At 40.2% G+C, this 22,245-nt stretch overlaps 1 protein-coding gene across 3 annotated transcripts in view; it reads left to right on the top strand.

Moving 5' to 3' along the window:
• Window positions 1-20,770, top strand: part of ZNF317 (zinc finger protein 317) — a 28,800-nt gene extending 8,030 nt beyond the window's left edge. The window contains exons 2-7 of one of the 3 annotated variants that reach the window (XM_019930791.3): window positions 10,632-10,757; window positions 11,343-11,482; window positions 11,961-12,087; window positions 12,662-12,757; window positions 13,249-13,331; window positions 13,822-20,770. In XM_019930791.3, coding sequence (XP_019786350.1) covers window positions 10,727-10,757; window positions 11,343-11,482; window positions 11,961-12,087; window positions 12,662-12,757; window positions 13,249-13,331; window positions 13,822-15,141 — 1,797 coding nt within the window. In that variant the 5' untranslated portion in view covers window positions 10,632-10,726 and the 3' untranslated portion in view covers window positions 15,142-20,770. Of the gene's footprint in view, window positions 1-10,631; window positions 10,758-11,342; window positions 11,483-11,894; window positions 12,088-12,661; window positions 12,758-13,248; window positions 13,332-13,821 lie in introns of all 3 variants that reach the window. The other 2 variants (XM_019930789.3, XM_019930790.3) reach the window with 2 other exon arrangements.
• The last annotated feature ends 1,475 nt before the right edge of the window (window positions 20,771-22,245 follow it).

Raw genomic sequence — 22,245 nt, 5'->3', positions numbered from 1 at the left:
AGAGCCTACCCTGACTTAACACGGTATATATTAAGTGGAGGTTAGTGCTTTGAAGAAAAATAGAAGAAGGAGTGGGGTTTAGGGATAGACAAGCAGAGGTTTGCATTTTGATTAGAGTGGCCGGTAAATGCCATGTCGAGACACTTAAAGTTGACTAAAGATCCGAAGCAGGAGAGGGAGCAGGTACACTTGAATGCGGAGAAGCACATTTCCGTGTAGAGAACAGCAAGTGCAAAGATCCCAAGGCGGGAACATGCCTAGCACAGGCATAAGGCCCAGTGAGGAGGATAGTGTGAGCAGGGCCACAGGGGCCAGGAGCCAGGAGGGGTTGTGGATGAGGCAGCAGGAATGTAGGGCTTTGGCTGAGTGAGATGGGATGCCAGCAGGTTTTGAGCAACAGAGTGATGTGACCTACATTTTACTGGCAAAGTTCTACTTGCCGTATAAACTAAAGGACAGAAACAGGGATACTTTAGGAAGCTATTGGAATGATCTAGGAGAGAGGTGGTGCCTTGCACCAAGGCAGTATTAGAGTAGGTGGTGAGGAGTGGCCAGATTTTGGGTAAGCTTTCAAGGTAAAGCCCGTGGGATTTGCTGGTGATTTGGATCTAAAGTGTGAAAAAGGAGAATCCAGGATGACTTCAAGGCTTTTTGCCTGGAGCTCCTGGAAGCATGGAGTTGCCATTGAGATGGGGAGGCTGGCAGGAGCTCAGTGTTAGGTGTTTACCTTGAGGTCTTATTAGATATTGCAGGGGAAATGTTCACGTAGCGCTCATCTACCCATTTCTCTGGCTCATGCTGCCTGGGGCAAGTACCAAGTAGTGGAGAGTGGCATCCACTGTAAATTAACAGTTTACAGTTTAAATCGCCAACGGCCATTTTGTTTTATGATAAAAATAATAGTGTTTTAGAGTGAACATTTATTGAGCACATACAGTCCCATAATCCAGTGTTATAACCTCCAGTTTCCAGATGAGGAAACAAGTTTAGTGAACCCATTCTTTTTTTTTTTTTTTTGCCGTACGTGGGCCTCTCACTGTTGTGGCCTCTCCCGTTGCGGAGCACAGGCTCCGGACACGCAGGATCAGTGGCCATGGCTCACGGGCCCAGCCGCTCCTCAGCATGTGGGATCTTCCCGGACCGGGGCACGAACCCGTGTTGCCTGCATCGGCAGGCGGACTCTCAACCACTGCGCCACCAGGGGAAGCCCCCATTCTTTTTTAAAAAATAAATTTATTTATTTATTTATTTATGGCTGCGTTGTGTCTTCGTTGCTGCGCATGCAGGCTTTCTCTAGTTGCAGCGAGCGGGGGCTACTCCTTGTTGTGGTGTGCTTGCTTCTCATTGCCTTGGCTTCTCTTGTTGCGGAGCACGGGCTCTAGGTGCTCGGGCTCAGTAATTGTGGTTTGTGGGCTCTAAAGTGCAGGCTCAGTAGTTGTAGCGCATGGGCTTAGTTGCTCCGCGGCATGTGGGATCTTCCCAGACCAGGCCTCGAACCCGTGTCCCCTGCATTGGCAGGTGGATTCTTAACCACTGTGCCACCAGGGAAGTCCGTGAGCCCATTCTTGAATGGAGCCCCCATGGGCAAGAAATCTGGGCTTGCAGCACGGTGGGGTCACCTGAGGTCTCAAGGACAGACAGACAACAACCTTCATGGATGTGTAATCAGAACCTGTATGTCAGTACCCAAGGGAGGAGGGATTTCAGAGTGTGAACATGTGTGGGATGAGGGAGAGGAAGGCTCAGGAGAACCCTGGCCCTTAGGGATCCTGGCAAAGGAGGAAGGACCACGAGCAGGAGTCTCAAAAAGAGCGTTGCCATTGAGATGGGAGAGATGGAGGAGGACAACCTTGGGATATGATGCACAGTGGCCAAGAGCAGAGGTTCCCCGGGAAGAGGGAGAGAGGGGAGGTTGGTAGTGGGCAGGATCATGTACTGAGATCAAGACAAGAATCAGGAAAAGGTTGTTTTCCTGATTTGGTGTCAGCGGGTTCACATCCAGAGGTCACCGTGAGAGGGGACATGTGTGGCTCTGGAATCAGGTTCATTAGCCCCTGTTTGACCTTCGTCACATGACCTAACCCTTCAGTACATGCCCTACTTTTTCCTCAGGATACTGCTTACCTCCTGGGGAACTTGTGAGTATTAAATGAGAGTCCCTGGAAAGACTCAGGAGATACTTTGTACATAGTAAGCATGCTTATGTTGTTATTTGTAGCATTGGTATTGATGTTGGCAAGAAAAGTTGGGGGACAGAAACTTGAGCAGAAATTTGTAAATTGAGAATAGAGGAATAAGTGGGAGGTGAGGGTGGAGACCTTGTTTTTCAGTGACTCTGAACCTCTTTTTTTAACTTATCGAGTCTCTCCTTAGTAATCTGATGTTGGAACCCAAATCCTCTACTTGAGAAAGGCAAAGGTTTGTTCCAAGTGTGACCTCAGAAGGCTTGCAATACCTCTTTATACCCAGAAGGTGGCAGCACCTGATCTCATTTGGAGACAGGTACCATGGTATCTAGAACTGAATGAAAGATGGTTAACATTTGTTTATTTCCTCACTGCAAAAGGGGAAAGAGAAGGGAGCTAATATTTGTTGAGAATCTACTACATCAGCTGATGTAGTATTCTTGAATCTCTGAGAACCCTCACTGTTCTCACACAGGTGGTACTTATCAAATAAAACCATGCCGCCATTGCCACCTCCAAAGGGAGGAATGAACTCAGGCTTTGCAGTTAAAGAAATTAGGACCCAGGTCTCACCCCTGCCACCTGCTATGCAATTTTCTGGCAGTTACTTAAACTCTCTGAGCCTGTTTGCGCACCTCTGATGGTGCTGTAAGGCCCATCTGATTGGTTTTCTGTGGGGTTCAGGTAAACCCAACACTGGATCGTGCTTAACATGAGGTGGGACCTGGGTTCCCACCAGTGCAGTGCTGTTCACTCTCTTTGTAAACCTTTCAAAGAGAAATGCAACTACTTTTATTATTATTCCTTCACCCAGTTTCATAAGTTGTTCCCAAGAGTATTACATTTTTCTATTTGTGTTTTATTACATCTGGTTTGTTCACATTTCTAGAAAATAGGTAAGACTGGTGCTTGGTAACATTTAATTACAGCTCAAGGAATTAAACAGCTTGCTCCTTATTTTCCAGTTGACAAGCTATAAAATTGTGTGCTACAGTATTTTACATCCCTACTCAGTTTTTAATTTGAAAAGAACATAATTCATCACCTTGGCAGACAAGTGTTTTTTTTCTAATGTATGATAAATATGTGTAGCTAAAGAGACTGCAGATAAAGCAGTTTTGGGAGCATTTTGGCAACACTTACTAAATGTTTAGTCATAAATGTTGACTAAGCATTTCACTATCTAGAAATTCGTTCTAAGGAAAAACTTGAAAAAAACTGCAAAAATTTAGCTGCAAATATTTCTTCCAAGTGTTGTTTTTCTACTTGTGAAAAATTGGAAATATTCTAAACATTTTAACGTAAGATCATTTCAATAAATTGATGTGCCTATTTAGAAACACTTAGAAAATGAAGACCTTAAAATATCAAAACATTAATGAAAATGAAAATACATTATACCAGTAGTACAGCTGATTCTAAATTTCATCTGCAAAAGAAAATATTCGAGAATATCCAATATTTTTGACAAAGGAAAACTGATGAGTGACACGTTTTCCTAGATACCGGAAGATACTAAAGTAATGTGATTTTTTTTTTAACTTTTATCATTTGAACTTGATTTTACTATTCATGTATCCTTTTCTTCATTCAATATTTTAAACGTAATTTCTACGTGCGAGGTACTGTGCTTGGCAAATGTATAACCGAATCACTTTGCTGTATGTCAGAAATTGCTGATATGTATAACAAATCAGCATGAATTCAGATGAGATTTGATAATCACCTATATGAAAAAACAAAACAAAACTGCTAAAGGATTAATTCAGCCAAACAATAAATGACTGGGGTATAACAAATCAGCATGAATTCAGATGAGATTTGATAATCACCTATATGAAAAAACAAAACAAAACTGCTAAAGGATTAATTCAGCCAAACAATAAATGACTGGGGTAACTATGACATATGGATTAGCAGTGATGGAGGTCAGGGCAAGATGCCCCAAAATATGCCACTTTGGCATATTGATTATTTTGAATTAAAGTTACGTAAGAAAACAGTTGGCGTGAGAAGGACACTCTGACCCTTTTTTGCTACCCTGAAAGTAGGAAATAAATCTCCCGTGTGAAAGGCACCTAAGGCACCTTCCCTGTACCAGAAGGCAAAGAGACATCCTTATCTCCAGAGATAAATATGAAGTTCAGGGCTGAGAAGGCTGTATAAACAAAATTTATTACTTCTTTACCAATTTACTACCTCAGGCCCAAACTTTGTCGTGTCAGTTCTTCACAAATTTATTGTTTCCTTGTCTGAAAGGTATAAAAGCTGCCTGCTTTGTTCACTTCTTTGAGTCTCATAGAGAATAATGTGACATTGACTGAGAACCAGACAATCTATCAGCGACATAGAGTCTAAACACCACCCCAGGCTTAACATGTATACAGGTAGCTTGGTCTCCAGGTAGCTTGGTCTCTTTAGGAGTCCAGAGGTGTTTGAGATTGTCTTGGTTTTGGTATCAGGGTAATGCTGGCCGTAAGGATTTTGTTAGAAAAATATTACCTCTTCTATTTTTGGAAAAGTTTGAATAGGATTGGTGTTAATTCTTCTTTTAAGTGTTCGGTAGAATTCACCAGTGAAGTCATCTGGTCCTGGACTTCTCCTTGTTGGGAGAATTTGATGACTGATTGCGCCTGTTTATTTGTTATGGGTCTGTTGATTTTCTATTTCTTCTCTAGTCCATTTTGGAAAAGTGTATGTTTCTGGGAATTTGTCCATTTTATCTAGATTACCTAATTTGTCGGTGTACAGTTGTTCATGGTATTCTCTTTATTTTTATTTTTTAAAATACCTTTTCTATTTCTATAATGTGGATTTTTTTTTTTTTTTTTTGGCAATGCCTCACGGCTTGCAGGATGTTCGATGACTAGGGATTGAACCCGGCCCTGGCAGTGAAAGCCTGGCGTCCTAACCACTAGGCCACTAGGGAACACCCTTTTAGAGTCTTTTTAATTTCTGTAAGGTTGGTAGTAATGTCCCCATTTTTACTTCTGATTTTAGTTATCTTGTTGATCTTTTGAAAGAACCAACTTTTGTTGATTCTAGTTTTTCTGCTCTCCATTTCATTTATCTCTGTTCTAATTCTTTTGCTGCCTTTAGGTTTAGTTTGTGCTTATCTTGTGGCTTAAGGTGTAAAGTTAGGTTGTTTGAGATCTTCTTTAATGTAGATATTAACTGCTATAAATTTTCCTCTGAGCACTGCTTTCATTGCATCCCATCAATTTTGCTGTGTTACATTTCCGTTTTCATTTGTCTGAAAGTTTTTTCTAATTTCCCCAGTGATTTCTTCTTTGTCCTGTTGGTTGTGTGAGAATGTGTTGTTTCATTTCCATGTATTTGTAAATTTTCCAGCTTTCCCTCTATCATTGTTTTTTAGGTTCATTCCATTGTGGTTGGAGAATATATTTTGCTATTATTTGTCTTAAAATTGGTTGAGAATTGTGTTTGGCCTAATTTATGGCTTATTCTGGAAAACCCTAATTTTCTTTTTTTTCATAAGTGTAGTTCATTGATTTTCACTGAGCTTGTCCACTTTTTAATGTAGACATTTAACTGTATACATTTCATTCTGAGAATGATTTTAACCTCATTTCACAAGTTTTTATTTGTTGTATTTTCATGTAGTATAAAATATTTATTAAATTTCCTTTGTTTTATCCTCTACATAAAATTATTTGTCTTTAACTTCCAAATATTTGAGTATTTTCTAGATATCTTACTATTATTAATTTCAAATCTAGTACATTTGCTGTCTTTTTAAATTTGAGACTTTTTTATGGTCCAGCATATATGATCCAGACTCTATTGCTGGGTGTTGAATTGGAGAAAGTTAAATGATTTGGAGATATGTGGTGTAAGAGGTAGAATTCATTGACTTTTTTTCAAGAGTTTTAAAACATCTACTTAATTTTATTATTGAAGTATAATTAATTTATCATTTTGTGTTTATTACTGCTGTACAGCAAAGTGATTCAGTTATACATGTATATACTTTATCATTCTTTTCAATTATGGTTTATCATAGGGTATTGAATATAGTTCTCTGTGCTATACAGTGGAACCTTGTTGTTTATCCATTCTGTATATAAAAGGTTACATTTGCTAACCCCAAACTCCCACTCTATCCCTCCCCCAAACCCCTCCCCCTTGGCAACCACCAGTCTGTTCTCTATTCATTGACCTTTTCTGCCCCCACCCCCCTTCATTTTCTATTTAATATCGGGTAGTGGATTAGGACCTGAGTACAGTGGTGCACTCTTCTAGTTTCCTATATAGTTTAGGAAACAGAGTATAAAACAAGGAAATAAAAACAAGGGAGTAAAAACATAAAAATACATTGTGACAGGTTTTGTAGGAGAAAGAGAGTCAGCTAACAGAGAAAGCCAAGTTTTTTCATATGAAAATAATAACTTAAATTTTTAATGTGAAGAAGGTTGTGTGGATTTTTCTTTAGTTTGTAAGTGATTAGAGCCATGGAATGGAGCAGTTAAGTTGTAGCTTTTTTTCCCCCCTCATCTTTATTGGAGTATAATTGCTTTACAATGTTGTGTTGGTTTCTGCTGTATAACAAAGTGAATCGGCTATATGCATACATATATTCCCATACCTCACCTCCCTCTTGTGAGCGGCCAGAGGGCTGGCTACTGATTCTCTTCGTTGAGCCCAGAAACACAGGCTCAACAGGCTTTTGTATGAGATGTTCTTTGGTGGCTGTTAGTAGGCAGTGAGAATATGATTTTGAATTCATATTGGACCTTGAGTGTTAGAGATGAAAATTAAGGGACATTAAGGGAAGCCTTGGCAAAGCACAGAGTATGAAGAGCAATAGGGTAAGGGCTGATTCTTGAGCAAATCCAGCCTTTAATGGTAGAAGGAGACCTTCTGAAAAAACCTTGACAGAGTATCAAGAGAAGTAGAGAGAGAACTAGGAAGAGAGTTATATAGAAGCCTAGAAAGAGAATGATTCTCGAAGAAAATAGACATCAAATTTTGCTGAGGATCTAAGACTGAAATGCACTTACTGGATTCCACTGACACAGGACACAGGAGTAATTGTATTTTCTGTGAAGATGGAGATGATGGTAATTGACATTAGGTACACTGAATTAGGGAGATAGTGTGGACTGTCTTTATAAGCTTTTGCTCTGGAGGGAGGACTAAGTGTAGCTGAGGCAGATCTGAAGAGGTTGGCTTTAGAAGGGAGGGAGGGCAGACATCTTACTGGTAATAGGAGTCATAGGTCAGTTGTGGGAGGAATTTTTGTGTAACTGGAGACATGAAAGTAAGAAAGACTCCACTTAACTTTTTTAAAGTAGAGTATAATTTACATTCAAGAAAATGCACATATCTCAGATAATCAGTTTGATGAATTTTTTGACACGGTGTACATTGTATAGCCACTAACTGAAAAAAATAATAAAATATTTCAGTTGCCCCAGAAAGTTCCCTCTTGCTTCTCATTCTACCACCATATCATATTCCTGCAAGGAGGCGACCAACTTTTTTCCTTCTATTGACTTAAATAAACACATTTTGCTATTGACCTTAATAAATTTCACCTATTTGTGGAATAGGAGTTATAGAGCTTTTTTTTGGTCTCGCTTCTGTTGGTCAGCATTATAGAAGTTCATCCATGTTGTGTGTCTCAGTAGTTTCTTTTCGTTGATGAGTAGTATTCCACTCTACATACCACAGTTTGCTTATTCATTCTTTTGTTGATGGATATTTAGATTGCTTACACTTTGGGGCTATTAAGAATCAGATTGCTATGACCATTTTTATATGAATCTTTGTGGACATGTTTTAAAATTTTTCTCTTGGGTAAATATCTAGGAGTGGAATTGCTGAGTCAAGTGATAGGTATACTTTTTAAGAAACTGGTGCATTGTTTTCCAAAGTGATTGAACCATTTCACACCCCCACCTTTAGTATGTGAGAGTTTTGGGTATGCTGTATCCTTGCCACCATTTAGTGTTTATAGTCTTTTAATTTTGGCTGCTCTGGTGGGTTAAAATGTTATACCATTAGTTTTAATTTGCATCCATCTGATGACTAATGATTTTGAGTAACTTGTCATGCTTATTGTTCCTCACTTATTTAATTTTGTGAAGTGTCTAAGTGTAGCCCTTGTTGAGTTTTTTTTTATTTTTTATTATTATTGTTTTGTAGGAGTTCTTTATGTAGTCTGAATGTGAATTCTTTGTCAGGTGTACGTACTGCAAATATCTTTTTTCCTCAATCTGTGGCTTGCCTATTTATTTTCTTTCTTTTTTTAAAAAAATAAACTTATTTATTTATTTATTTTTGGCTGTTTTGGGTCTTCGTTGCCGTGCGCGGGCTTTCTCTAGTTGCGGTGGTGGTGCCCAGGCTTCTCATTGTCGTGGCTTCTCTTGTTGCGGAGCATGGGCTCTAGGTATGTAGGCTTCAGTAGTTGTGGCACGTGGGCTCAGTAGTGTGGCTTGCGGGCTGTAGAGCTCAGGCTCAGTAGTTGTGGCACACGGGCTTAGTTGCTCCGCAGCATGTGGGATCTTCCTGGACTAGGGCTAAAACCCATGTTCCCTGCATTGGCAGGCGGATTCTTAACCACTGTGCCACCAGGGAAGCCCCTATTTTCTTAATAATGTCATTTGATGACTAAAAATTTTTAATTTTGGTAAAGTCTAATTATTGATTTTTTTTAATGTTTAGTTCCATTTGTGTCTAGTCTAAAATGTTGTGTAACTCAATGTTGTTAAAGTGTTCTCGGATTTTACTTTTTCGTGTCTGAGTTATCTCAAAAAGGTTTTTTTTAATTCAAATTTTTGTGTATTCAGTGATAATGGAGGTCAAAGTTCCTTTTTGTCCATTAAGTTCTTGCAGCACCTTGTTTTTTTCCTAATTTGAAGATCTAATTGGCTTTCTTAGGCGATTTATGAATTGGGCAGCATCCCATCTATCAACTATAGAAGGGTGCTGTCTCAGCACTATTTATTAAAAAGACCACTTTCCCTAATGAATTTCTTTATTCCCTTATTGAAAATCATTTGACTATGCACATGTAGGTCTATTTCTGTTTTGTTCCATTGACCTTTTTGTCTATACTTATTCCAACAGCTCTTCATTACTGTAGTAAAGTTAGTAATAGGAATCTTCCAAGTTTATTTTTCTTTCTTAACATTGTTCTGGCTCTTCTAGATCTTCTGCATTTTGGTACCCATTTTAGATTTTGTTTGTCAATGTCTAGAATATAACCTGCTGAGATTTTGGTGATGACTGCGTTGTATCTGCAGATGAATTTGGGGAGAGTGAATACCTTAACAATATTGACTCTTGCAGCCCATGAAAGTGATATAGCTCCTCACTTATTTAGGTTTTTTATTTCTTTCAGCATGGTCTCACAGCTTTTATTTGTTTATTCCTATGTGCCTTATATGTTTTATGCTATTATAAGTGAAAGTATTTTTTAAGTTTCATTTTCCAGTTCTTTGCTGAGTTATGTTTTTTTTGTTGTGATTACTGTGAAATGAAATGCAAGATTATTTGCTGAAAGCAAGGGTCATGTAAGACAGTTTGGGGTTTAGAAAAACTGGTGAGATTTTTACATGGTTTTGGGGAGATTGGGTTACCACTTATGCTTTTCTTTAGTATAGATGCTCCTTCAAGGTTAGTGACTGTTTTGAAAGCTGCTAGTGTGACTGGGTGTGTGCGGACTGGTGTTTCCAGGTACCTTCAGGGAGGAAACAGATGGTTGGAATCATCCCAGACTGGTCTTTTGCTCATTGAGGGTATACTAGGTAGAGGATTAAAGGAATTTGGACAAAAATTTGTAGAAGTGATGGAACATGATGGATCTCTCAGCTGAATAGGTGGGGCAGTGAAGAAGAATTTGCTGTTAGGGAGCAAGGTGGTAGAAGCCTGGGTGGCCTGGAATCCCCTCTAAGTGGTAGAGTTTAAGTGAGAAGAATGTTGTGTAGGAGGTTTTGTCCAGAGGGCAAATTTCTGAATCATTGTTTGTGAAGTGAATCTGCTTCTGGTGATGACAAGGCCTGGGCTGTGGCCCACAGGTGTGTATGTTGTTGTGGAGTGGGGGGCCAAAAGGCATTGGTGATCAGAACACATGGTCCAGATGGACCAGTCCTCATGGAAGCTGGAGCCATCCTAAGCCAGGAGGACTGTGCCTTGAAGTTGAAGAAGTCTGGGGCCCAAGTGTTCAATGAGTGACAGAGTTTAACAGAATTGTAACTGGGAACAAATTACTTGAGAGAGTGAATCTGAATCTTACTTGAGGTAGGTCAGGGACCTCCGCCACATTGCCTGGAGGTTTTACCTAAGCAGGGTTAAGGCCCAAGCTGAGACAGGCTGCTCCAAAGAGGAAACACTGAAAAACAAAAGTCAGAATTGTCCTGTTAGTGGGAGAGACAGAAAGCCTTTGGCTACACCTAGTAGTCTTTTTCTCATTTACTACAGATGCCTGCTCCAAGAGTCCCATGAGAGCGAGAGAGTAGCTTTCTGGTGCCAGTGCCCTGCTTTCATTCAGGCAAATTTACTATCATTCTCGGAGGATGGCAGCTCTTGGTCTGTCTCCCACATGTGGTAAGTTCTTCGGGTGATGAATGCCCTCAGAAATCAAGCTTCAGTGGCCAGTGGCCCCTGCCCCTCCACTGAGGGCAAGGATGTGCACAGCTAGTGGGAGGGCTGCCAGGTTAGAAGTGGAGGAGGATACATGAACTGAACGGGGGTGGGAGTGAGTGAAGTCCTGAGAGCTCCCCAGGTGACTGTGTCTGATTCAGGGTCTTTGTGAGTTTGGGTGAGGCAGGGAGTGTTTGTAGTTGCTGTGTAAGGAGGGATACTGGTCATTGGTAACCCTGCGGCATCCCATTTATTATTTTGATAAGTCTGGATGAAGTAACAGCTCTATCTCAGAGCTTCTATTTCTTTACCCATAAATTGAGAATATATATCATTATCTTTATGGCTATGTAGGCCCACCACCCTTTTTCCTGTCCTTGAGTAGAGCAGGGCTTTTCTGGCTTGTTGCACAACAGTGTGTGTGAGTGAGTGTGTGAGGGAATGTGAGATTGGGGCATGTGCACTGCACACATATCGTTAGTGTGAGACTGTTTCCTGATCTGCGAATGTCAGGTGGGCTTTAATCCTCATGGGTCCTCTTTTCTCTAGCTATGTCCAACCAGGAGCCTGCCTATGTCCATGAGTCAGAAATTCCTCTTTCTTCAAAAGACCATTCCTGTCCCCAGGATGTGGAGCTGTTTGCATGCAATGGCCTGGAGCCTCATACATCAACCAGTGTTGGTTCCCAGGTACACCAAGATCTTAAGGCCCCTGAGGGTGGAGGAGGCACTTCCCTAGAATGCCCACAACATCACATGTTAGGATTCTTTTAGATCTTTATCCAGGCTGATCAATGCATGATCAGGGTGCAAGAGGAAGAGCGGGAGAAGTTGGTGAGGCTGTCCTGGTATCAGGGATGTTAGGGGAAATGACTTATATAACAGGTGTTTCTCTCATAGTATAGCTCAAAGCTCTCAGGCCAGGTTTGGAGTGGAAGTAGGTTTGATCCCATGTCAGAGTTGCGTTTGAAGCAATGAGATTATCTCATGAGATTTCTCATTGGAAGAGAAGACATCTGAGTGACTTCTAGAGTAAATGTTTAGACCCCAGATCCCCATATTGAAAATCCTGTGTTTAGAGTCTCTCCTGTGTAATCTTTAGCCTCAGCCATCTTGGAACACATACAGGCTGGGTTCTCACCGACCCCAAATGTGTGTGGTGTTACAGAAATCAGTGACTTTCCAGGATGTTGCCGTGGACTTCACTGAGAAGGAGTGGCCCTTGCTGGATTCTTCTCAGAGAAAACTGTACAAAGATGTGATGCTGGAGAACTATAGCAACCTTGCCTCAGTGGGTAAGACTGGCAGCATTTCTTCATTTATTCGTTCATGAATGAAATGTTTTTGTTGTAAGTACTTGCTGTGACCCAGGAACTGTGTGGGGATTCGGAACACAGTTATGAACAAGCCGACCTGGTGCCTGCCTTGATGGTACCTTGGCTATTGAGACCTGTCCATTGTATTGCCCTTGGAGGTTGTCAAGTGTGTCTGAGCTTGGTCATAGCTTTCTGAGTTAAGACGTCCTCAACCCTGGCAGTCCAGTGGTTAGAACTCTGAGCTTTCACTGCCAAGGGCACGGGTTCAACCCCTGGTCGGAGAAGTAAGATCCTACAAGCCATGCGCCACGGCCAAAAAGAAAAACAAAATCCTCATTCTTTTGAAGGGCAAAATGTGTGGGTATTTGTGGTTTTGTGTTTTATGAAAGCCTTTCACTGTGTTCCTTAGAAATGTGGCACCATCATTTTGCTGCTCCTAAGTCAGACTTGTCCATCTTCAGAGCACTGAAGACCAAAACACTGACCCCAGACTAATGGAAGGGGTTGTCCTCTGCACGATCCTCCCTCAACATGTGTCTTTCCCCGTGAGTAGGGTGTCAGGTGAGCAAACCCAGCCTCATCTCCCACTTGGAGCAAGAAGAGGAGCTGAGGACAGAGGAGCAGGAACTTCACCAAGGCCCTTGTCCCGGTAAGCACCAGGCAGACACAAGTGCTTTTGAGAATCTGCTCTCTCCAGTGATTGGGATGACAGAGATCCATGAGGAAACGTCACCCAGGGAAATCTGAAAATGCTCTTTCTCTTTCACTGTCCCTCCATCCTCTCACAATTCTTTTGGTCTCCATGTCCCTTCTTCTTTAAATTCGACATGTGTCCAAATGGGTTCTTCGTCCCATTCTTTCCTACTCAACATTCCTGATCTCACTCTTAATGTCATTATCAATGTCATTCTTTGAAGAGGTGCTTCTTAGTGAGTCAGCTTAAATTTCTACCCTTGTCATTGCCAAATATCTCACATAACCAGATTTTTCAGTCATTTTTACTCATGTGTGTTCTCCCCTTTCATATTCCCTTTCCTTCTTTAGGGTTAATATTTGCAAAGAAAGCCACCTCTGTTTTTGTCACCATCATCCCACCATTTTCTTCCTCCAGCAAGTTAATATTTTCCCAATTTGTTTCAGATTGGGAGACTCCATCTAAAACCAAATGGTCAATTCTTATGGAAGATATTTTTGGGAAGGAAACATCTCATGGTGTGACAATGGTAAGATTTCCTTGGGATAATTCTGGATCTTCCATATTGGGAGAGGACAGGGGCAGCCTGAGTTAGAAAAGCAGTTCAAAACCAGGCAGGTCCCCAAGAGGAAACAGTGTCAGAGACACTGAATATTACCGATTTGGGGAAAACCCTAAAACCTGACCCCAAACCTCTTCACTTAAAGTTCCAGTGAGTAAATATTTCTATAACTGTGTCTCAGATGTTGAGTGTTGGGGCTTAATTGAGTTTTAAACAGTTAACAAAGTATATGTAAAAATCGTTGTGAAAGTTATACACATGGAGCCTCAGAGCATAGCATTCACTTGTTTTCTTTGATGGAGTCCAAATAAGGCAGGAGCAGTACTTTTGCACTGCAAATTATGACATCATTAGTCATAATGATGCGCTTCTATTTATGCCAGTTTATGTAGGGGTAGTCTAAGGAATTTAATGAATATGGGAAATGCCTGAGTCAACCCTCTCTCTTCATCAACAGGAAAGCAGTCGGCTTGGAGAGAAATCCAGTGAATATGCTAACCTGTTTGACGTCTTCAGCATGGGTGCTCATCTTACTCAGCAAATGGGAAGGCACACTAGCAAGAGGCCTTATCACCGCCGGGACTGTGGGGTGACTTTCAAGAATAGATCTCATGTAACCCAACATGTGAACATTTACAATGGGAGGAAAATGCATGAATGTCATCAGTGCCAAAAAGCCTTCACCACGAGTGCTTCCCTTACACGGCACAGGAGAATACACACTGGGGAGAAACCCTATGAGTGCAATGCCTGTGGGAAAGCTTTCAATGACCCCTCAGCTCTTAGGAGTCATGCAAGAACTCACCTCACAGAGAAGCCGTTTGACTGCAGTCAGTGTGGAAATGCATTCCGAACCCTCTCCTCACTGAAGATACACATGAGAGTTCACACTGGGGAGAGACCTTATAAGTGTGATGAATGTGGGAAGGCATATGGCAGGAGCTGCCATCTCATTGCACACAGAAGAACACACACTGGAGAGAGACCCTACGAATGTCACGACTGTGGGAAAGCTTTCCAGCATCCCTCACATCTCAAAGAGCACGTCAGGAACCACACTGGAGAGAAACCCTACGAATGCACACAGTGTGGAAAAGCCTTCCGATGGAAGTCCAACTTTAACTTGCACAAGAAGAACCACATGGTAGAGAAAACATACGAGTGTAAAGAGTGCGGGAAATCCTTTGGGGACCTCCTCTCACGGAGAAAACACATGAGAATTCACATTGTAAAGAAACCTGTTGAATGTAGACAGTGTGGGAAAGCCTTCAGAAACCAGTCCATCCTTAAGACACACATGAATTCCCACACTGGAGAGAAACCGTATGGGTGCGATCTCTGTGGGAAAGCCTTCAGTGCAAGCTCCAACCTAACTGCGCACAGAAAAATACACACTCAAGAGAGGCGCTACGAGTGTGCCACCTGCGGTAAGGTCTTTGGTGATTATTTATCGCGGAGGAGGCACATGAGCATTCATCTCGTAAAGAAGCATGTTGAATGCAGACAGTGTGGGAGGGCCTTCAGAAACCAGTCGACCCTTAAGACACACATGAGGAGTCACACAGGAGAGAAGCCTTATGAGTGTGATCACTGTGGGAAAGCCTTTAGCATCTGCTCGAACCTTAATGTGCACCGGAGGATACACACTGGGGAGAAGCCCTACGAGTGCCTGGTCTGCGGGAAAGCCTTCAGTGATCACTCATCCCTCAGGAGTCACGTGAAGACACACCGAGGAGAGAAGCTCTTCACATCATCAGTGTGGAAAAGGCTCCAGTAACACATCTCTTTAAAGAGAAACATGAGAGCGCAGACCTGGCAGGTGTAAGGAAGGCAGGAAGCCTTGATGAACTCATCTCACTGGGCACAAAAGAATATGTGTTAACTTGGGAGAAATCCAATTTGTGTAATAACTGTGGAAAGACTTGGGTTTTTCCACATCACTTTGGAGATAGTGTGAGAACTCAAGATAGTTGAGAAAACATGTGTTTGTGGTGTGAAGAAGCCGTCAGTGTACGTTTAGCTCTCAACAAACGAGAACTTAGGGGGAGAAACCCTAGTCTGATATTTAATGTCAAAATGACTTTAGCATCACCTTGTACCTCCTTGGCACAAGAGTAAGCCCACCAGGGAGGATCTCTGTAAATTCCAAGACTGGACAGACCTTTCCTGGTCTCACTGTATTCCTCATGAGAGAAATCACTGAAGAGAAAAACCTATGAAATAAGGAACATGGGAAAGTCGGTAATGGGTGGGCAAACTATGGCCAGCTGTCTGTTTTTGTACAGCTGGCAAGCTGAGAATATTTGTTGCATTTTTAAGAAGAAAAATATGTGCCAGAGATCATGTGTGCTCGACAAAGTTTAAAATACTGTCTGGCCCTTTACAGAAAAAAATTGCCAGTCCTTGGTCTACAGCAGTGGTTCTCAACTGGGGCTAACTTTGCTCCCTGGGAGACACTTGGCAATGTCTGGAGACATTTTTGGTTGTCAAAGCTGGGAAGGTGCCACTGGCATGTTTTGGGAAACATCGGGGATGCCGTTAAATATCCTGCAGTGGACAGGAGGCTTCCCCCAAGAGAGAGAAATTATGTGCCCCAAAATGTCAGTATTGTTGAGGTTGAGAAACCTTAGCCAACAATCCCTCCATTTTTTATGAAACACGTGGGTACTCACACTAGGAGAAATTTCTATTTAAAACTTCAAAATTATAATCTGTGTAATTCTTTCAGGAAACACATGAGAACCCACACTGCAGACAGTCCCTATGTGGAGATAATTTCATCCACAGCCCTGTCACTTGTGCATATGAGAATTCACTCCCCAGTGGGATTTCTTAGTAAATGTGGAATTGCACTTATCAGTCTTTCATCATGAAAGTGGACCCCAGCTCATGAATTTTTAAATCTTTAATTTTAAGATTATGCTCTTCCAAATAACCCTTATGCCCCATCACAGAAGGTTTGTATATAGTATTTTTACTAGAATTTCATTCTCGATATGTCTTCATTTCCTTTTGGACAACTTACTTGACCGATGGAATTTTTTAGAATAGTGTTATATGCTGTGTAACATGTGGGTATTTTTAGTACCTGTTTGTTACAAGTATCTAATTCAAATACAGTTGTGATCAGAGCAGGATGTCTTCATCAGATTGATCCTTTGGAATGTTTTTGGCCTCCCATCCAGCCAAGAGTAACATATAGTTGCTCCTTCAGTATCTCATATTCTTTTATATCAAGAAAGTCCAAGTTTTGTCTGATTAGTAATGTGTGCTATTTTTAAAAATCTCTTACAGGTTTTCCTGCAGCTAGTACAGTCCATGTCCACAGCCTGGCCATTGACAAATAAGCACATATCACTGTATGGGCTGTAAAAAAGCTTTTGAAAAAGAGTCATTCTTGCCTAGATTCTTCTCTACATTTTTTTTTCCTTGCTCTTCTCATTACTTCTTACCTTGAAAAGAGATTCAGTATCTTGTGTTAAAGGTGCATCTTATGACCGTGAGGATGCAAGCCACAGGCTGAAGGGGGAGATAACCGCAGAAAAATCACAATGATCCTGGCTTCCCCCGTGGCTTCTTTGAGTGTCTGCAATAGTCCTGGATTTGTTGTTTCCAGACTTCCTATTACATGAGAAAAAAGAAAACTGATTATTGGTTTAAGCTATTTTGGATATTTGATTGTTTAATCTATTTAATAATTGTTTTATTGGTGGCAGGAGGGTTCCACTGTACCCAGCTGGATGCTATCTGTAACCCATACATCTGGTCATTAGTGAGGTTGGAGAGCTGCTATATGTGTGGGTATAATCTACTTATACTTTTAATTGTTGGATATGGGTTTTAAAAATCCTTAAACCATGTTTTTAAGTTGTATTTCAAATCCCTGATGTACTTAAACATTACTTCTTGACTTGTGTTGAAATAAGTGTATTAGTTTTCACAAAAGCTCTAAGAAGTAGGTACCACCAGTAACTCCCTTTTGCATATGGGCAGTCTGAGGCAAGGAAGTTTAAGGGTGCTTGTGTGAGGTCAGCTCAATAACGAGTAGTAGTGTCTGTGTTTTAAGTCCATACTCTCTTATGTCAGGCCCTGTTTTGTGCCCTGAATCTATAGCAGTGAGTCAGGATTTTTGCCTTCATGGTGATCACATTCTACTTGGGATTAAGGCACGTGATAAACAAATGAGTAAATATATTGTATATCAGGTGGTGGTCAGTTCAGTGCTGGGAAACTTAAGCATGGTGATGATGAGAGGGATGTGGGGGTTCAGTGGAACTATTGGATGGATAGTGAAAGCCTTTCTTTTAAGGGGACATTTGAGTAGAGATGTAAATTCACTGCCAGTGTGCACCATGTTGTAATGTGGGGAAGAGCACCCTCGGCAGTTCAAAGGTCATGAAAAAGAATTTTGCTTGGGACAGAGGGGCCAGTGTGACTGGAGTCAGGCAAGCTTGGGAGTTGCAGAAGTTGTTGAGGTCAGAGCTGGATTGAGGTCCTGTTCACTGCAGCATCTTGTGGGTTAACTGGAAGGACTTTGCCTTTCTTTCTCAGTGTGGAAAGTCAGTGGAGGATTTTGGACAGAGAAGTGACAGCCATTCAATTTCTGTTTTTAGAGGAACATAGTGGCTTATGGGTTGATAGGCTAAATAGAGGGACAAGATGCAAACAGAAACCTGTTAGAAGGTCATTGCAAAGTTCAAGTTAAATGTAACAGGGTCCAGATTATTAGTAGTAGGGGTGTTTTTAGAGTCACGTTGAATGTGGCTGTAGTTTCTTTTGTATTTTCATCCCACAATTCGTTTAACTAGTGCTGATGTACAGTTAGTTGCTGGACTATTTCCACTTTTCCCAGTTAGGAACAATGCTGCTTTAAGAAATTGTGCACATGCCTTCTGGAGCGTTGCTGAGTTATTCCAGGAGTGTGAAATTGCTGGGTTGTAAAGTCTGCATGTTCATTTTATCTTAATGCCACAGTTGTTTCTGCAGTGTTTGTGTAATGATACCTGTGTGGTAACATTTAAAACAGGTTTTACTGAAATGCAGAAAAGTGCTTAACTCATACAGCTAAATTATCACATGAACACATCTGTGTAAACAGGCAAGAAAAATGTTTTACTCTCATTTCTGATAACCCCTTCTCGCTTTGTCCACATAACAAACCTTTCCTTACCCCTCACAAGTGACTTGTATTCTAACTCTGACAACATGGCTTGGATTTTTGTTTTTGAACCCTATGCAAATGGAGCCAAACAGTATACGTTCTTTAGTGTTTGTCTTAATTTGCCCAGTATTTTTGTGAGGACCTCTAGATAGTAATACATTTTATTGGGTTCCATTGTTTGAATATTCCATTTATTTAAGCAGTTTGTGTTGATGGACATTTGTCTTTTCAGCTTGGGGCTATTGTAAATAATGCTGCTGTGAGCATATTTTAGTATTTCTGATAGTGCATAAGTGCATATATTTCTCTTGGGTGTATACCCTGGACTGAAATCACTGGATCACATGGGATGCATATTTCATAGATGATGCCAATTTTCCAAAGTGGTTGTACAAATTTGTTTTTCAACAGGCTATTTTATGGAGTTGGATCAGATGATACTAAAGTTGCCTGCCTTTTTCTTACTGATTTATATATTCCAGATGTGGGCCCTATGGCTGGATACGTTTTGCAAGTAATTTTTCCCACTCTGGCTTATCTCTTCAGTGTTTTAATTGGTGTCTTCTGATTAAATGAGTTCTTGATTTTAATGTCACCTAATTTTTTTTTTTTGGCAACACAGGACTGAAAAGCCATTTTATTTCCACAGTTACAGTCTTAGGATTAATAAAATTATTTTTGGAATTGATCTTGGAGGTAGGGGACCATAATATTAATAATACCCTACCATTTCCCACACAGACACAAAGCAAATGCACAACACAACACCAGACATACCGAATGTCATCTAATCTTTATGGGCATCATTCTTCTGTTCCTGTGTAAGAAACATTTACCTACCCTGAAGGCAAGAAGATGTTTCACATTTTTTTCTATAGGTTTTATTGTTTTAGTATACACATTTAGATCTACCCCTTGGAATTGATTTTTTGTGTTATTGTGTGAGGGAGGATTAAGGTTTTTTTTTTCCATATTAACTCAGCATCATTTATTTTAAAAGTACATCTTTACCCTAGGGATTTTTCACCTTTGTCATATACTGAATTCCATATGTCTTGGGTCTAAATTTGGACTTTATTCTATTCTATTGGTCTGTTTGTTCACACACCATGCCACAGTGTTTAAATTATAAATCAGAGGCTTTATAAGTTTCAATGTCTGGATGGACTAGTTCCCCCTCATGGTTTTTCTTTTTAAGTGTTTTTCTAGGTATTCTTGTATGCATGTGTGTGTGCGGGGAGGGAGGTATATGTACTTGTCTATTATCTTGTCCAACTCCATAAAATTAGCTTGTTGGTATTTTTATTGGCTTTGCCTTGAATTTATAACTTATAAATTAACTTGGGGGAATTAATATCTCTATAATGTTGTCATCTTATCCAAGAACAGGGGATGTCTTCCGATTAGTTCAAGTCTACTTTAGTGTATGTCAGGAATGTTTAAGAATTTGCTTTGTAAAAGTTTTCTACATTCTTGTTAGGTTTTCCCTAAGTATTTAATATTACATTGTAAATTAAATTTTCTCTACCATTATGTTTTCTCTTCACAGTTTCTGTATATGAGAGCTATTAATTTTGTATCTTGATTTTATAATTTGATACTTCACTGAATTCTTTCATTTTTTGAGTTCATTTTATTATTTATTTTCTGGGATTTTCCAGGTATACTACCGTATCATCTGCAAACTGAGTGAGCTTTGCTTGTTTATCAACTCTTATGCCTCTTATTGTTTTTGATTGTCTGATTGCATTGGCTAGTACCTCTAGTATGATAATAGAGGGCATTCTTGCCTTGTTCTAGAGGTAATGCCCCTATTGTTTTTCCATTCATTAAGATAAATGTTCTTTAGAACTAAGGTGTACAGTTGACCCTTGAACAACGTGGGGGTTAGGGACACCGACCCTCCACACAGAAAATCCATGTATAACTTTACTGTTTGCCCTCCATATCCATGGTTCCACATCCAAGGATTCAGTTGCAGATTATATAGTATGGTAGTACATAATTTTTGAGAAAAAAAAAAATCCATGTATAAGTGGACCCATGCAGTTCAAACCTATGTTGTTCAGGGGTCAACTGTATATTTTATCATATTGAGAAGGTATCCTGTGTTCTTGAATGTTTTACTATGAATGGGTATTGTATTTTGTGCAAGTTTTTCTGAAGATCAATGAGGAGGATTGTGATTCTCTTCCTCTGATTTATCAATATAGTATATGATATTAATAAATTTCTCAATACTCAACAGATTTTGTGTCCCTAGAATGAATTTTATTGGCCATGGTATATTATTTTCTTAATGTGTTGTTGGATTCTGTTTGCTAGTATTTTGTTTAGAATTTTGCATTGGTATTCATGAATAATTGATGTGTGGTTTCTTAGTACTGTCTGTCTGGTTTGGGTATTAGTATTATGGCTGCTTCATGAGAGGAATTAGGAATTTTTGCCTCCTTTTCAATGCTCTGGAATAATTTGTACAGCATTAAGACTATGTGGTTTTTAGAAGATTTGGTAGAATTCTTTGTGAAACCATCGGGGTGGAGTGCTTTTTAGTGGTTTGTTTTCTTAGGAACTTTATTTCTTTAATGGAAATTAGTCTGTTTTAAGCTTTCTAACCTGAATGGAGTCAGCACTGGTAATCTGTATTTTCCTAGGAAATTGTTCATTTAACATAGAGGTCAGCAAAGTGGTTATATGATTTTAAAAATATTTTTTGATTCAGTGGTCATCACCTCTTATTTTTTCTATATTTGCTTTCTCATTTCGTGCATCAAATAAGCTAGTGGTTTATTTGTTTTTTTGAAAAAAATGGAATTAATTTCTTCTTATTACTTATTTATTTAGGCTGTACCGGGTCTTAGTTGCAGCATGCAGGATCTTTAGTTGTGACATGCAGACTTCTTAGTTGTGGCATGCAGGTGAGATCTTAGTTCCCCGACCAGGGATCAAACCTGGGCCCCCTGCAATGGGAGTGTGGAATCTTACCCACTGGACCACCAGGGAAGTCTCTTCCTCATTAATTTCTGCTTTTATCTCCACTACTTCCTTATGCTTTCTTTTGGTTTATTTTTCTTTTTCTAGGTTTTTTTTTCTTAATAGTAATTAATTTATTCTTAATCTTTCATTTCATTCACAAGTGTTTTGTGCAGTGAATTTTCCTCTGCTCACTGATTTGAATGCATCCCATAGATTCTAATACGTAGTTTTGATTATCATCATTTCTTTACAGTTCTGTAATTTCAGTTTGTATTTTTACTTTCACTTAGGAGTTAATAAGGTTTTTAAATATCCAGGTACAGGGCTTCTCTGGTGGCGCAGTGGTTGAGAGTCCGCCTGCCGATGCAGGGGACACGGGTTCGTGCCCTGGTCCGGGAGGATCCCACGTGCCGCAGAGTGACTGGGCCTGTGAGCCATGGCCGCTGAGCCGGCGTGTCCAGAGCCTGTGCTCCGCAACGGGAGAGGCCACAGCAGTGAGAGGCCTGCGTACCACAAAAAAAAAAAAAAAGTATCCAGGTACAAGAACCCTTTTTGTTTTTGTTAGTAAAGTCTAGGTTTATTTTATGTTGGTTATTCTGCAATTTGAATATAATATGCCTAGATCTAGGCTTTTTTTTTCCTTTTTTCTATTGATCCCGTTTGTATTGATGATCTCTTAGTTTCCTGTATCTGTGGTGGTTTGCTATCTGTCATTAATTTTGGAAAATTCTCATCCGTTATTAC

Source organism: Tursiops truncatus, chromosome 3 (assembly GCF_011762595.2).
Source record: "Tursiops truncatus isolate mTurTru1 chromosome 3, mTurTru1.mat.Y, whole genome shotgun sequence".
In the NCBI taxonomy this organism is placed as follows: domain Eukaryota; kingdom Metazoa; phylum Chordata; class Mammalia; order Artiodactyla; family Delphinidae; genus Tursiops; species Tursiops truncatus.
The sequence above is the reverse complement of the archived record's forward strand: the minus strand, read 5'-3'. Positions and strand labels throughout refer to the sequence as shown.